Here is a 16,297-nt window from a genome sequence, read left to right on the forward strand (position 1 = left end):
AGTCTTCCAGCAATAATAGGCTACCCATCTGAAGAAAAAAAATCATGTCTTCTTTACTCACTGTAAATAACCCCATGATGACATGACTAATAATTCATTCTTTCATTAAGAGAAACACCACCTCTATCTAAAAATCAGTTATCAAGAAATAAGCCTTACCTTATATGATAATGAACTTCTTTTAGAGGATGCATTCGGTTTCACTACTAAATATAATACTAGATTGACGGCAGTTACAAAAACAGAACAGATGCACAACCATGTCAAGTGTGTTTCCAATATTGAGAAGTTCTCCAAGAAGAATGATGGAATGAAGATGCTTAGGATAATTGAAAATATGCATAAAAGATGAGTATACAGTAGTCTCTTGATATCAGTATCTTTCATGGTGTTTTCTTGAGTGGCTATCTAATGAAAAACAAATTAAGAAAAGAGCATATGCAATAATGACTTTCTCCGTTGTTTAAATGCTCCAACACCTAAAAGTAAGCATGTTACAACTTTCTATGCACAATAATGTATTAGTTTCTGAGTATGAGAAGATGCATATGTATAAATGCACATGTAGAGTAATATGGTTCAAAAAGCTTTCAGAGCCTTAAAAGGACAAATTTACTAGTATCTTAAATATTTGTAACTGGTTTCTGAAAAAGGGTCATGTGGGGCCCCCAGGGGGTGCAGTTCGTTCCACTTTGGCTCAGGTCATGATCTCATAATTTGTGAGTTTGAGCCCTGTATCAGGCTCCGTGCTGACAGCTTGGAGCCGGGAGACTGTTTCAGATTCTGTGTCTCCCCATCTCTGACCCTCCCCTGCTCATGCTCTGTCTCTCTCTGTCTCTCAATAATAAATAAAACGTAAAAAAAAAATTTTTTTTTTTTAATTTGAAACAGGGTCATGTACTAGGCCCAATTAAGGGATCTGGTTGTTTGGTTTTTGTTTTGTTTTTTGTTTTTTTCCAAAATCACAGAGGTGAAAACAACACGCATGGTTTAATGATTTGCCCTTATTGGAAATATAACCTATGCATTCTAAAAACCCCATGAATACACTCTGGCTAAACTGTTGGTATTTCTTTTTTTAACCAATGTGGACTCCTGTCTAACCCTTGCCAGTAGTTCACACCGTCTGGTAAATGACAAGTGACACCAAACGCACACTTCAATACTCAAATGGTGGCCAGTGTAATCAAGAAAGTCCAAAGAACATTATGCTAAACTAAGGCAGCCCAATGCTTCAGAAATACCAAAATGACAATGTCTGTTACAGGTGTTAGGTTCCAATCAAAACTAGAGCATAAATGGAAGGGGAAAAAGTCAACTTTCTCCTTCTATAAAATACACATTCTATGTCATATATATAGATATTTAACAGGGTTTATACATAGTATTGGCTACTGTTACGTTAGGGGCTTTATTAATTTAAAGTAATAGTCCACATGTTACATTGTGGTGAATATTCCAGAAAAACAAAAGGGCAAGTCCAGGCCTTGTCCTAACAGCTCTCAGATAATTTGCACTGCAATTTTCAAAGGCAAATAGTCTACTGATAAGGAAATAGGCTAATACATTTTAGGAGACAGGTCCAAGGTCCCAAGCTCTCAAGCGCTAGAGCTATGTCAAAGCTTCGCCTCTTTGATATAAAGATATACAAAGGTTAAAAAAGAAAAAAAAGGAAAGTTTCTTGCTGCTCCTACCCTCTGCGGAGCGGTCAGAGGATCTGGAATACAGTCTCAACAGCCACCTCACATTTCCTCGGATATTTTTCTGGGCTACTCTCAGAACCCCAAATGACAGGGGCTGATTTGGACCTAATACAGTGAGCAAGTACCCAAACTCAAATGCTTACTGAATCATCGAACGAACAAAAAAGGAAGAGGATGGGTCAAGTGTTTGCCTCTCCTGAGAAAGCAGCCCTGGGGTGGACCCTATGAGCCTGCGAGGACGCCCACGGGGCGCGCTCGGGAGGTCACGGTCCCGGCCTCCGGGGTCTGACCTGGCCCACGTCCCCAGGTATTGAGCCACCTTTCTGGGTGGCTCGCATAGGAGCCTTCGCGGAAATCGCGGGGCCGGTCTCTTCAGCCCCACCCCAAACTCGTTCGCTCGGGACGCTCGCTGCCCAAGCCTCAGCAGGCGCGTGTGTGAGCAGCGGGGGACTAGCTGAGAGGCATAATCAAAGAGCACCGGCGTGGAGACCAGGAGAAATGAAGGGTCACACACAGAAAGTTGGATCCAGAAGAGGGCCAGTCCATCAGGGCAGCCCCTGGGTCACGCCGGAAGGGTGAGTTCGAACGGACGGGGGCACAGACACTGGCGGCCACATGAGCAGCTGGTGGGGGCAGCTTGCATCCCCGAGAGGCTCGCGTGCCGAGAGGGTTCGGCTGGGCTTACCTAACTCTCCCGCCAGCGGAAGATAAACGGGGGTTACTACCTCCCACCATCAGGTACGACCGGCCGCCCTGACCTTCGCGCATGCGCAGGCCTGTGGGGCGGAGACCCAAAACGGCACAGCCAATTGCAGAAGTGGAGGGGCGGGCAATGGGAGCAGCCTCTTCTTCCCGCTGGCGTTTAATTCCTCCCGCTGCTTTTCAGGTGTGGGATAGGCGGGGCGGAGGGCGGAGGGCCCGGAAGTGGGATTTCGTAACCCGGAAGGGGAATCTTTTTCTCGCTGTTGTGTTGATATTTTCAAGCTGCTGTTGTTTCTGTGGCCCAGGGAACCGTCGGAGAAGGATGGTGTGCGAAAAATGTGAGTTAAGAGGCTGCATCGGGTCCTTTGCCTTTTGTTTGTTTTCCTTTCGGCCACAGTTCTCGGGTTCCAGCCTGTCCTCCTACCCTTTTGACCATTCCTGTCCATCCCCAGCAACCGTATAGTCGTTTTGCGTTTAGAGTGGTCTCAGTTTTGTACTTGCTTTCGTATTTCCTTTGCCTTCCCCGCCAACCCGGGATCTCACCCCATACAGGTCTTGACTGGCTCCTTCGCCTTACAGACCCTCAGGGTTGGAATGGATCTTAAAAGTCCTAGAGTTGCCAGATTTAGCAGACATTTTAAAAGAGGAATGCTTTTTTTTTATTTCTAGAAGTATGTCCCAAGCAAGATTTGAGACTTGTCTTTGCTTGCTGTCTTTACTACTGAAAGTACCTTTGACCGACTTTTAGGACATGACAGTACTAAAACACCATTCGTTGTTTTGAAATTTAAAATTCACAGGGCATCCTATCTTTCCTCTAGCAGCTCTTAAGTTAGCATCCTGTCAAATGGCTTAGATACTCTTTGCTTGAATACTTGTGGTATTGAGGCAGGGTTCAGAAAGTCTCATCTCCTTCAAAGCAGTCTGTGTAAACGTCACTAACTTTTAGAAAAGGCTTCCCTCCTTGTAGTCACCATCTGGTGATTCTAATGCAAACCCTTAAGGTTTCTAGAAAATTTCTTATGATTTTTTGATGTCATAGACTGTCTATACATTTTAAAACAGCTGTCATACCCCTAAGTCATTTTTTCCTCAGGGTGGTATCTCTGGCTCTTCTAGGCAAGGGTTCAAGTCCTCTTATCTGTGTTAACATAAACATGATCAATTTTGTTTATATCCCCCCTAGTAGATAAAACTTTAAACACAGGCACCCATGAGTTTGAATCACAGTTCTTATATTAGGTAAAAGAATAATCATGGGCAAGTTACCTAATATTTCTTGGCCCCAGTTTCCTCATCTGAAAAATGAGAATAATACATAATTTATGAGTTTCGGGATATAATGTAGGTAAAGCCTGATACAGAAGTGCCTTCGTGTATACTCAAAAACTGGTTATTTCTATCATAACCCCCAGTATGTGGCACGGAGAATTAAACTCTCCTTCCTTTTATGAGGGGTAGTGTGGAAATAATATTTTCATTTTTCTATGCTTTATACCATCATCTCACATTAAGTTTTTAAAAACTTGTTGAGGGATGCCTGAGTGGCACAGTGAGTTAAGTATCCGGCTCTTGATTTTGGCTCCGGTCATGATCTCACCGTTTGTGAGTTTGAGCCCCACAATGGGCTTTGTGCTGACAGTGCACAGAGAGGGAGGATTCTCTCTCTCCCTTCTCTCTCTGCCCCTACCCTGCTTGCTCTCTCGCTCTCTCTCTCAAAATAAATAAACTTTAAAAACTGATTTTTAATTAAAAAATAAAAAATAATTATTGCAATGTAATTGACATAGGTACAATTCACCCATTTAAAATATATCATTTTGTTATTTTTAGTATGTTCACAGGGCTATGCAACCGACACCACAATCAATTTTAGTATATTTTTATCACTCCAAAAAGTACATTAAGCTTTTTGACATTGATGTCCTTTAACTCTATTCCATCCTGTACTTAAGCGATTTTTTGGTTTTGCTTGTTTGAGTAAATATGGCTTACACATATTTCGGTTATGCACCTTCCATAATACCTTTTCTCTCGTGTAGTGTAGTTCTAAACATATAAATTTGGCCTTCTGTGTAATTTGTGTTAATGCTGTACATTTTAGCTTTAGAGGACAGGTATTCTGCCTGTTAATTTGTTTGTGTGATGTGCTTTACACTTTAAGTGCCTTTTCCCCAGGGAAATTGAGGATACTGGGAAAATTGTGGGAGTTAATTTCCTAAGGCACATAAAAATTTTGAGAACCCAGGACCTGATATGGTATTAAAATAAATACACATAGTTTGTTCTGCGACATGATATGTGTCATAAAAGGCCTTTTGCTTTTCTACTTCTCTGCATGGCTAAAAGTCTAACTCTGTATATTTCTTTGTTTTACTACCGTTCTACCTTCTATACCATCTTATTCCTCAAATAAAAATATACTCCTTGTGGGACGCCTGGGTGGCTCAGTCAGTTAACCAAGTTAAGCATCTGACTTGGTTCATGGGTTCGAGGCCTGCCTCCAGCTCTGTGCTGACAGCTCAGGGCTGCAGCCTGCTTTGCATTCTGTGTCTCCCCCTCTCTCTCTGCCCCTCCCCGGCTTGTGCTCTGTTTGTCTCTCAAAAATAAATAAACATTAAAAAAAAATTAAAAATGTACTCTTTTTTATTACATATTTCATATCCTCCATCTATCAGCTCATTCTACTCACCCTATAAATAAGCTCATATCTCTCCTATACATAAAGGTACACTCTCAAGCAACTACCTAGCTCTCTCTTTGCCGTCATCATAAAATATATTCATATTTTCAGTTACTTCTTAGTGCTTTCCAAACTTTCACTTTGCCCCACTACTGGAAGAACTTTCAGAAGTTCACTGGTGGTCTCCGAAACACCAAATTAAAAGACCTTTCTCTCAGTCTTTGTCTATGCCTCTGACTTTGAAACTTGGTTTAGATCCTCTTTGAATTTACTTCTCCCTGTGCTTCCTTTCTTTAAAAAAAATTTTTTTAATGCTTTATTTATTTTTGAGAGAGAGATAGAGACAGCATGAGCAGGGGAGGGTCAGAGAAAGAGGGAGACAGAATCTGAAGACAGGCTCCAGGCTCTGAGCTGTCATCCCTGTGCTTCTTTACCATTACAATTTTCCAGTTTTCTTATTCTCCTTTTCCCCTTAACGTAGATGTTTCCCAGTGATCTATACCTGACCTTCTTTTGACCCTTTTTGCAGAGTTTTAAAGGGCTTTTGACTCTTTCTTTTAGAAATGTCTGGCTTCAAGTAGCAGAGCCATGCCAGTACATGTTTAATCCACATCTCCAGCGGACTTCTCTCTAAACTAAGCACCAATAGAAAAATTTTCTCCCAACAATACCGGGACCCTCTAGCTGGTTGTTATCTAATGGTTTAGTACTTCCAAGACTGGATGTGTCATCCTGCTTCACAAACCTGTACCTTCTCTTCCATCATTTAATGGCATCACAATCCTCCCAGTCACCCAGTGACAAAGCCTCAGTCGTCTCTCTTTCATTCTCCTATCCCTTTGCGAATCTGCCTCCAAACACTTGCATGTCCTGCTTATTTACTCCCATTCAAGAGCTCCGATTTTCCCTTGCCTTTCAAATACCCTAACTGAGGTCTCCATCACTCTGAGTTAGACGAATATGATCTTCTACCAGCCCCTTTCCCCTCAAACCGTGCCCTTCCTGCCTTCCTGGCTCTTCTGTCTCTAAAACGTTCTGCATGCAAGTGAAGGCCACTGGGGAAAACGGCACAAATGAGCCAGTTGGTGCCACTAAAAGTGTACAGTTCCTAGTATCCAAGATCTTTAATACTATTCATCAATCTTTTTTACTTAAGTCAGCCCTCTCGTCCTCTGTCTCTAGTGACTATTCCAAACTCTTCAGTGCCTTAAACTTCCCTCACCTTCACGTACTCCATCCTCTGTTGACAAATACCTCCTTACAGGTATAAGAAAAGCAAGGTAATTAAATGGGAACATTCCCAACACCTCCTCTTACTTTGACTGTTTCCATAATCAGATCTGTATCCATACGCATTTACTTTTTTCCCTTTGTTTTTTCAAGAAAAATTCTGTTTGTGTCCTTGTTGCCGTCCCTCCCTACCTCTTTTAGGCCCTTTATTTGTCTCTATATCCTTTGGAATCTTTAATCAGTGTCTCTTCTGTATAAAAATGCTCAATTAGGGGCGCCTGGGTGGCTTAGTCGGTTGGGCGTCCAACTTTTGCTTAGGTCATGATCTCGCGGTTCGTGGGTTCGAGCCCTGCGTCGGGCTCTGTGCTGACTGCCAGCTCAGAGTCTGGAGCCTGTTTCAGAGTCTGTGACTCCCTCTCTCTCTGACCCTCCCCTGCTCACACTGTCTCTCTCTCTCTCTCCTAGAAATAAATAAAATATTAAAAAAAAAAAAAGCTTCAATTAAACCCTAACTCCACCTTCCATTCTTGTATTTTGTCCTTTTTGTTTTCATTCACGCAACAAGTATTATATTCCTACCAAATGCTGGATAGTAGGACCAAAGGGTAAGTACTTTGTGTTACCATCCTTCATCATTATGCCATATCATTATGAGATGACTTAGAGTAATCACAACAGATATTTGAATTGAACCTAAATATAAGTGCACTCTATCATTTCCCAAATTTAAAACCTTGAATAAATTCTCAGTGTGCAGAAAATAATTTTGGCTTTCTATGTTTGAAGCCTGACATTCAAGATGACCCTCCACAATGAGGTCCCAGCTTATCTTCCCAATTTCATTTTCACCCAATTTCATTTTACTCCTTGTCCAAACCGAACTACTTTGCATGCCCATGAGCTAGCCTTCTATGCCTTTCTTCAGGATATGTCTTTTATCTAGTTTGCCTTCATCCTCTCTTCCCTCTCTTCCCAAATCCACTGTAACATCCAGACACTCTTTACTTCCTTCTCCAGAAATTCCCTGGACTTCCTTAGCCAAGGTTATTTCTTCCTCCATGCTATTTCTTCTGGTGCTTTCATTGTCAATTACTATACTTTTTGTTTTATAGATTACATTTTAGTTTGAATGGTTCTCTTTCAGGGGTATCTAACCACTTTAAAAATCTGTGCAAGCTATGGACTCTTACAAGAAGAAAAATGGACATACAGTAGTAAGGGTACAACTTCATCTTTTTCTTTTCTTTTTTTAAAATTTTTTAATGTTTTTGTTTATTTCTGAGAGAGAGACAGTGTGAGCAGGGGAGGGTCGGAGAGAGAGGGAGACACAGAACCCAAAGCAGGCTCCAGGCTCTGAGCTAGCTGCCAGCACAGAGCCCGACACGGGGCTCGAACCCACGAACCGTGATATCATGACCTGAGCCTAAGTCGGACGCTCAACCGACTGAGCCACCAGGCGCCCCAACTTCATCTATTCATTTGTCGTCTGAGTTCTACCTGTGGAGTCCAGGTTAAGGATTACTGTTCGAGAAAATAGTGTGTTGGAGGTTCCTTGAAACTAGAGCTTTATCCAATTTATCATTTTCTTTTTCCCTAACTTTGTATAGTGGTCTATATATCTTAAGTGCTTAGTATATTTATGGGATAAGTAGATGTATGAGATTTGTTTAAAGTATACAGGTACAGGGAGAGCCTCTCATAAGCCATCGTGCTGGAAAGATTTTACTGAGGGTCAGTTATCCATTACCCACAGTTAGTAACTTCAGTCTCAGCTCCCAGCCCCTACCGCAGCATGAAAAGGCTTCGACTGTAATAAGATGGTTGATACCATTGTGAACTTTAGGCACAAAGTAGTGTACTTATCAGACAGTAAACCCTAAGTCCACTTACTTTTACTATCTTGTTATAACAGGTGAGAAGAAACTTGGTACGGTTATCACTCCAGACACATGGAAGGCCGGTGCAAGGAACACCACAGGTATTTTCCTCTTTAGAAATCAGAAGCTGAATCAAATACTTCCTGTGACTGATGTTTTAGCTTTTACATTATTTGTAAAAAGAAATGTTTTGTGCACAAAATATTTCATCTATTAAATATTATAGAATTCTAGATCCACCCCCCCAACGATTTATGATCTTCTATTTAGTTTTCTTGGTTACATGTTAGGGGTTCCTAATCTGTGAGGTAAGAGAATGCTAAATCATTAAATGATTTTCATCCAATGAGTATATCATAGTAATTAATTTGATTCGGCTTTATTAGAGTATATATTGAATTCCCCCTTTCTTCACCTGACTTTAATATTCTTAAATCATTTACACTGTTGTCACCTTCATATCATTATATACAGTTAAGATATTTTCACAGGGAAGGAAAAGAAACACTTATACTTGCTTCTAGATTTTACAGTAGATAAATGTAGACCCATTCTTAAAGTCCTGTTTTGAGTCTGAGAAATAAATTGATTATCAAGAATTTTATGGTTTCATAGTAAATGCTTCCTTTTTAAGCGATGTCTTAAAAACATGGCTATTATATGAAGATTTTGAAAATGTTGACATTGGCTAGTCTCTTGGTAGGAGGTCAAAGAATGAACTCTTTAACAATTGTTAAATGCAGATGTGCAGAAATAACCCACTAAAATATGTGTATTTTTGGTATAGAAAGTGGTGGAAGAAAGCTGAATGAAAATAAAGCTTTGACTTCAAAAAAAGCAAGGTAGGTAAAGGAGCAGCTATACGGTGGGCATATAACTTTCCACTCTTTTTAATCTTAGGCATACTGAATTTGGGGTGTGTCATTCTATCCTGATGAAACAGTTACATAGTTCCCAGCACGCAGAGCCAAGCTGTTTGTTATAACCTGCTGGTTTCACCCTGATCCTCCTCACTTTATCAATATATGAAGATACTACTACTATTTTTTATATATAATTTCACCAGAAAACATGACTTTTACTTCATCCTTTTTCTTTTTGTCTCAAAACTATGGTTCTGGCCTTACCCCTAAAACTACTTTGCAGTTTCACTTGAGTGCTTCAGTGTGGTATGGAATAATCTTGCCTGGTTTGTGTTTACTCTAGGTTATTTTATCTAGATCTTGTACAAATTGGAGGCAATAGAGAGATGTGGACAGACCAGAAGCTCTGGAGTCAGACCTAAATTTGAATTTAGACTCTGTCTCTCTCTTGCTCTGAGGCCTTAACAAAGTTAGGCCAGTTTTTTCTGAACTTTATTTTTTCATCTAAGAGTGGAGATAAAAATGTCTCGTACCCTAAAAACTACTTTTTGACACCATGCTTTATTATTCCCAGTCAAAAATTCCATGAACTCTGCCAGCTGCCACCCCATTTCCTTCCTTCTCTTCACAGCAAACGTTTTCAAAAGCTTTATGTAGATGCTTTCTCAATGTAAGTTCCATTCTCCACTTCTGCCACCCCATGAGTCTTCAGCCCCACCAACGCTCTGCGGCTGCTCTCGGCAGGATCACACCTAATGGCCACTTCTCTATTCTTATCTCACTTAACCTTTTAACAGCTCTCATTTTTGCAACTTTCTGTTTCCTCTCTTTTTCTTCTCTCTTTCTTGTATTTGTTTTGTTTTAAGTAAGCTCTACCCCCATTGTGGGGCCTGAACTCACAGCCCCAGGATCAGGAGCCGCACGTTCCATTGACTGAGGCAGCCAGGCGTCCCTGCAACCTTGTGTTCTCTTGGCTCTGGGCTGCCACACTTTTTTCCCCCCAACTCACCGTTCCTTCTCAGTCAAGTGTTTCTGGGCGCAATCCTAGACCTTTGTCTTTTTTTTCTATTTACAAATGTATAATCTCTCCTCAAGTGACTTTAGTCTAATGGCTTTAAATTCAAACTGTATGTTAATAACTCTCAGATTGATAGCTCCTGTCCTGACTTCTTTGATTTCCAAACATATATCCAACTGCCTACTTGTCTTACCAATTTGATGTCTAACAGGCAACCTCTTGTTCCTTCAGTCTTCTAATCAGAGTCTTACTCTACCACTGTCCAGTCCAGTTGTGCAAACCTGAAAGCTAGAACTCTGCATTGATCCCTCCCTTTTCCTCACTTGCCTTTCATCAGTAAATTCTTTAGCTCTACTGCCAAAATATACCCTGAATCCACTTGCTTCTGTCCATCTCACTGCTCTTACTGGTTTCCAAACCACTGTTATTTCTTACTTAGATGCTGTAGTAACTTTGTCTTTGTGCTTTTTCTCTAGTTGCCTATAGTTTAGTGTCATAGTAACCAGAGTGGTCCTTTAAAGCACATAAGTGCTTTTCTCAGAACCCTGCATTGCTTTTCTTTTCACATAGAATAGAATCTAAGCCCCCTTCCACCTTCTTACAAGGCTCTCCGTGATCTGGCCCCTCCCACCTCTGTGACATCCTGTTGGACCTACTCCTATATCAGAGAGGCCAAGCCCACTCCCATCTGCAGAGGTTTATGCTTGTTGTTCCTTCCTCCTAGAGCTCATCCTGCAGAGTTCACATAGCTGGCACCTTGTTATCAGAATCTAGCTGAAATGCTACCTCCTAAGAGTGAGTCCCTAACTGGTATCTGAATTAATGTCTTCCCCTCCTTCCCCTCATGTCTGCCACAGTATCCTGTTTGAATTTTCTCTACAATGTGTATCACTATCTGAAAGGCACATTTGTTCCTTTATTTATTGTCTGTCTCCTCACTACAATAAGGAGGACAGCTTGAGAGGGCAGAGGCTTTGTCAAGTTCATCTCTGGTATATAAAACAATAACAAGCACATAGTAGCACTCGTGTATTTGCTGAATGAATTAATACTTATTTATGACATTGTCCCAAGGATTAGAAATTAATAATAATAATAATAATAATAATAATGAAGCTTCTACTACCTACAGTGCCTGACACATAATGGTGCTTATTAAATAATGGATATAAAACAGCATAATAAACTTGGTCTTCAGTGGAGCATCTTACTAAGTATTGCTCTAACTTATTGATGTCTCCTAAGACTGTCCAGTTATTATTAACCACTTTTTAATTTTTATAGACAGTACAGGTTGAGATACCTCCAGTTCCTTTATGCTCTCAGCCTTACTACAATATCATTAATAAGTAGCTATTATTTTTGCATACTCTAAATGTCTCACGTTGGAAAGCATACCATTATATTGTACTGAATCTAAGATACCAACACTTAGAAGATGTATCATAACTTTAAGAAAGAAAAAGCTCTGCCATGAATTGTAAGATGCCAGACATATTAAAATGTGCATATTATATGAACAGACACTTCTCCAAAGAGGACATCCAGATGGCCAACAGACACATGAAACGATGCTCAGCATCCCTCCTCATCAGGGAAATACAAATCAAAACCACACTGAGATACCACCTCACACCAGTCANAATAAAATGTGCATCTTAGAATTAAATATGGTTTTAAGCAAAAGTAATCTCCAGACATATGGATAAAAACAAATCGAGCTTATTAAAAAGAGATATAGTGTCTACCCTGTCTTCCCTTGTGCGGAGTAAGGTGACATTCTTTTGGGTTTGGAAAAGTTAACCTTCGAAAATGAGGTGTTGCACCCCCAGAGAAGAAACCAGGTCTAGGACAGTGTTGGTATTTGGTATATGAGTATTGTTAATGAAGGTTATGGCCAATTTAGGAGGAATTATTTTCTACTCCAGCCACTGTAAAATGGCATTTTTATATAGTAGAAACTCTTTTATGCAAAGGGATTGGATCAGTTCATTGAAAATGTAGCTAAAGTAGGCAGTCATTAAAAGATACACATACCTTATTGTAAGTTACAGCACATACATGTACACGCTTCATCAGTCATTTGGCACTGAGACAGGCTTTTTGAGTATGAGTCTACTGATAAGAGCTCTTCATCATTTTCCTCACATAAATCATAACCAGAATGCACATTTCTGGTGTCTTAAAGTGGAGCAAGAATGACACTTGCAAAGTGCCAAGTCCTTCCACTTATGATGTAGCACCTATTTTGAAGTTGTCTCACCTAATTCAGTGGCAGTTCAGTGCTTCACATTTATCTACCCATCCTCAAGCAGTCTTTCATAGAATTGGTCACTTTTTCCACCCACATTTCATCAGTTTCCATAATATTTAACTATATCACACAAATATATTGGCAAATACAACTTGTAGAAATAGGCTTGGGATTAAGTACAACTGACTGTTTATAAGCTTACAACTCCTATGGAAGGGGTAGGGGTGTGCAGGAGCAGTGAGAGAGGGTAGCTGGCTGCGAACGTGCTGTGTCTAATCAATGGTAGAGTTGCACAGAGGGTACAAAGCATGGATTAATCCCATTTGTTGTTTAAGGGAAGTCATTTAAGTGTTTCTACTTTTCATTTTTCTTTCTTTAAAAAACAACTCAAGATTCGATCCGTATGGAAAGAATAAGTTCTCCACTTGCAGAATTTGTAAAAGTTCAGTGCACCAGCCGGGTTCTCATTACTGCCAGGGCTGTGCCTACAAAAAGGGTAAGTTTCTTTCAATACCGTTTTTCCTGTCCTTTCCAGCCTACTTTTGTTCTGAGGTAGATAACAGAAAAGGAGTAGCCTTTCATCATTTCATAGATCAGTCCTGTTAGTCAAGTGCTCTTTTTTCGAAGGCAAGATGACACTTAGAACCCGATTCATAGTTGCCAGTCCGTGCTTGCTTTTTCTCTTCTCTGATGCTGTTAAATTATGTTTTAAGCCTCAGGAGTGACTTAAATAAACCAAAGTGTTGATATTGGGTAATTGATTGGTATTATGAGTTGGGATTATGATTTGATTGCTTACATGTTTTGTTTGTTTGTTTTAGGCATCTGTGCAATGTGTGGAAAAAAGGTTTTGGATACCAAAAACTACAAGCAAACATCTGTGTAGATGTGTCGATGATGTTTCTGGCTTTCTATGTGATTTTACTCTTTGCTTTGAATTTCCACGGCATAACATAGATGTTCAAGTTAAAAATAACACATTTTAAGACAGTGAATATTAAACCGTTGATTAGTTGATTAGTATTCTTTTTTTTGCTTTCAGGAAGTTCTAAACAACAGTGTAACTAGTTTTCTGCCTTAGTTCTTTTCCTCACAAGCATCTCGTTGAACTAGCATAAATGCAAATTTAATGAAAAATATTTTCCCGGTTCTGTATACACTTTTTATTTATCATTATGTGTATAAGTCTTATCCTCACTGTTTGTTTATAGATATCACAGAAGTGAGAAAGAGACTACTGATGGACATTATGCTCTGAATTTTGTATCAGACTTGTAACTTCCCTCATTCCCTTCTTAGTCACATGGTTCTTAGAATGAGCAGTCTCTTTATTAATTGTAAGTTCCCAGGCCATTGAAATATCCAAGACCATAATTTGCTGAAGAGTTCCTTAGTAATTAGCCTAGACCCCAATCACAAGTTGTAGTTATGATGCTTTTTATTTATTCTTTATGCCAAAGTGCCAGTCCCTTTCCTATGAGAATACAAGGGGCAGCCCATGTAGGTCCAAATGAACACACTGAGTTTCAGAAAAATACAGGTTATTCATATTACCTCGAATTCGAATGGTCACAAAATCCAAAACAACAGTGTTCTTCCATGGTAATGTGTAACAAATGAGTTACTGCTCTTTAGGAAGGCTCCTGGAAGCAAAAAACAAACTTTTTTTTTTTAACCTTCCCCTCCCCACCCCCTAAAAATAAATAGAACAAAACCAACATTTTGACTCTTTTTTTATATATAACATAGACTGCTAAAAGACTACTCTGAGGTTCAAACAAAGATTTTTCTTGTGCTGCCTTCGGAAGTTTTGGACTTCTGCTTTTGAAGCCTGCAGTCTACTATGGGGAACCAAAAACATTACCTATTGCCAGGTGCGGTATGTGAACATACATGACTATAAAATATGCAGGAGAGAGAACATGGTACACATGGTGTAGATACTATATTTCTGTTTCTTTTAAAATTATGGAAAATATTTAAAATTTTAACCTTAATCTATAAGGTTTCTGAAATAGTGTTTTTCTGGGATACATTGTTATTCTTATCCAGAAAGATCATAAAGATGATGCAAAATATAATAAAAAAGCTCTGAGAGCAAGTAGTATCTTCTCACGCTTTAATCAATTAGAGGTTTTTCATTAAATCTACACAAGGGACCCATAATAGGATCAAGTTAGAGAGTGGCCCAGATCCATTAAAAATTGGGTTGGTCGACTTTAGGAAAGTACATTTCTCAGGTATCAGGTGGGATCTTGACTTCCACAACTCACATTTCACATTCGTGCCTTGCAAAACGTCCTTCCATAAATGACCTACTGGCCAGACTCAGGTTCTTCTAGAAGATTTTTGTTAATATTATACCTCAGAGTAGGCTATATGTATTATAAATCTTCATATTGTTGAAATAATAATATGACTGCCACCATAAGTTGAATAAAAGTTGGGGCTCCTGGATGGCTCGGTTGGTTAAGTGTCCCAACTTCTGGTTTCAGCTCAGGTCATGATCCTCAGGATTCCTAAGATCAAGCCCTGCATCAGACTCTGTGCTGACAGCATGGAGCCTGCTGGGGATCCTCTCTCTCCCTCTCTGTCTGCCCCCCCCCCACTTTCAAAATAAATAAACACGTTTTTAATTGAATAAAAGTTTTAAGTGAGAAGGAAAATCCCGAAACAAAACATGAGCATAAAATATTTTTTAGAGGAACCTGGGTGGCTCAGTCCGTTGAGTGTTTGACTTCGGCTCTGGTCATGATCTCGTGGTCTGTGAGTTTGAGCCCCATATCGGGCTTGCTGCTATCAGCACAGAGCCTGCTTCAGAGCCTCTGTCCTCCTCTCTCTCTCTGCCCCTGCTCCACTTGCACTCTCTCTCTCAAAAGTAAAACACTTAAAAAATAATAACATATTTTTTTAAAAATAAGGCATAAAAACAAACTATAAGATGACAGAATTAAGGCCAAACAGCTTTTATCAAAGTAAATGCAAAAATGATGAAATAATGTATTTTATAAACCTCAGATTGTATTTAAAATACATATATTAGTGGGGCGCCTGGGTAGCTTAGTCGGTTAAGCATCCGACTTTCACTTGGGTCATGATCTCGCGGTTCGTGGGTTCGAGTCCCGCATCGGGCTCTGTGCTGACTGCCAGCTCAGAGCCTGGAGCCTGTTTCAGTCTGTGTCTCCCTCTCTCTCTGACCCTCCCCTGCTCACACTGTCTTTCTCTCTCCTAGAAATAAATAAAAAACATTAAAAAAAATAATAAAACATTTTAAAATACATATATTAGAAATAGCTTAAATACCAATAGCATACCTTTAAGTACATTCATAGAATATGCAGCCCTCAAAATGATGTTAAGAAGTACACATGTGCAGAAAAGCTAGTATGCACATACAAAAAACATCTGAGAGCAGTTAGTACAGTTTTCTCTGTGGAGTGGAAATGAAGGTTGAGAAAAGAGAGACTTAATTAACCCTTTTACCCTAATGGAAACCACCTAATAATACATTTTAGTTCCTACTTCCTTATATGGGAGAGCAGGAGATTACTAGTTATAGTATCCTAGAAATATATATATTTACATGCACATATATGTATATGTTCTGAGGATTTTTAAGAAGAAACATACGTTCTTCTGCATTTGACCTCATTTTTTAAAATGTTTTTATTTATTTTTGAGAGAGAGAGAGACAGAGCAAGAGCTGGGGAGGGACAGAGAGAGAGGGAGACACAGAATCCGAAGCAGGCTCCTGGCTCTGAGCTGTCCACACAGAGCCCGACGCGGGGCTCGAACTCATGAACCACGAGATCATAACCTGGGCCAAAGTCAGACGTTCAACCAATTGAGCCAACCAGGTGCCCCTTGACTTCATTTTTAATGTTTCTCATGTTCAGTTTGTCATTTTCTCTCTATCTCTTGTTATATATTTTTTTTCTTGGCCGATTTGAGAATACATTGCAGACAT

At 39.8% G+C, this 16,297-nt stretch overlaps 2 protein-coding genes across 6 annotated transcripts in view; one reads left to right on the forward strand and one right to left on the reverse strand.

Moving 5' to 3' along the window:
- Positions 1-2,476, reverse strand: part of PIGF (phosphatidylinositol glycan anchor biosynthesis class F) — a 36,617-nt gene extending 34,141 nt beyond the window's left edge. For 3 of the 5 annotated variants that reach the window (XR_013331367.1, XR_013331368.1, XM_077749293.1), the window contains exons 1-2: positions 2,389-2,476; positions 160-408 (exon numbers count right to left, since the gene is read on the reverse strand). Coding sequence is in view for 3 of the 5 variants with exons in the window: in XM_077749293.1 (XP_077605419.1) it covers positions 160-387 (228 nt within the window). In the remaining 2 variants the exon portion in view is untranslated. Of the gene's footprint in view, positions 1-159; positions 409-1,694; positions 2,133-2,217; positions 2,287-2,388 lie in introns of those variants that run through there. The other 2 variants (XM_077749295.1, XM_077749294.1) reach the window with 2 other exon arrangements.
- A 163-nt stretch (positions 2,477-2,639) lies between these two features.
- Positions 2,640-14,048, forward strand: CRIPT (CXXC repeat containing interactor of PDZ3 domain). Its single transcript, XM_077749298.1, has 5 exons — positions 2,640-2,743; positions 8,231-8,296; positions 8,983-9,037; positions 12,723-12,826; positions 13,152-14,048. Exons 1-5 carry the CDS (start codon positions 2,728-2,730, stop codon positions 13,214-13,216), a joined length of 306 nt encoding a protein of 101 aa, XP_077605424.1. The 5' UTR covers positions 2,640-2,727; the 3' UTR covers positions 13,217-14,048.
- Positions 14,049-16,297: the final 2,249 nt, after the last annotated feature.

The sequence above is a fragment of the Crocuta crocuta genome, unplaced genomic scaffold, assembly GCF_008692635.1.
Source record: "Crocuta crocuta isolate KB4526 unplaced genomic scaffold, BGI_CrCroc_1.0 scaffold118, whole genome shotgun sequence".
Taxonomy (NCBI): Eukaryota; Metazoa; Chordata; class Mammalia; order Carnivora; family Hyaenidae; genus Crocuta; species Crocuta crocuta.

Bases quoted from the DNA above. Each gene is read 5' to 3' on its own strand.
- CRIPT (XM_077749298.1), top strand. The intron at 8,297-8,982 runs GTATTTTCCTCT...TTTTTGGTATAG, and splicing joins CGGTGCAAGGAACACCACAG to AAAGTGGTGGAAGAAAGCTG. The intron at 9,038-12,722 runs GTAGGTAAAGGA...AAACAACTCAAG, and splicing joins TTGACTTCAAAAAAAGCAAG to ATTCGATCCGTATGGAAAGA.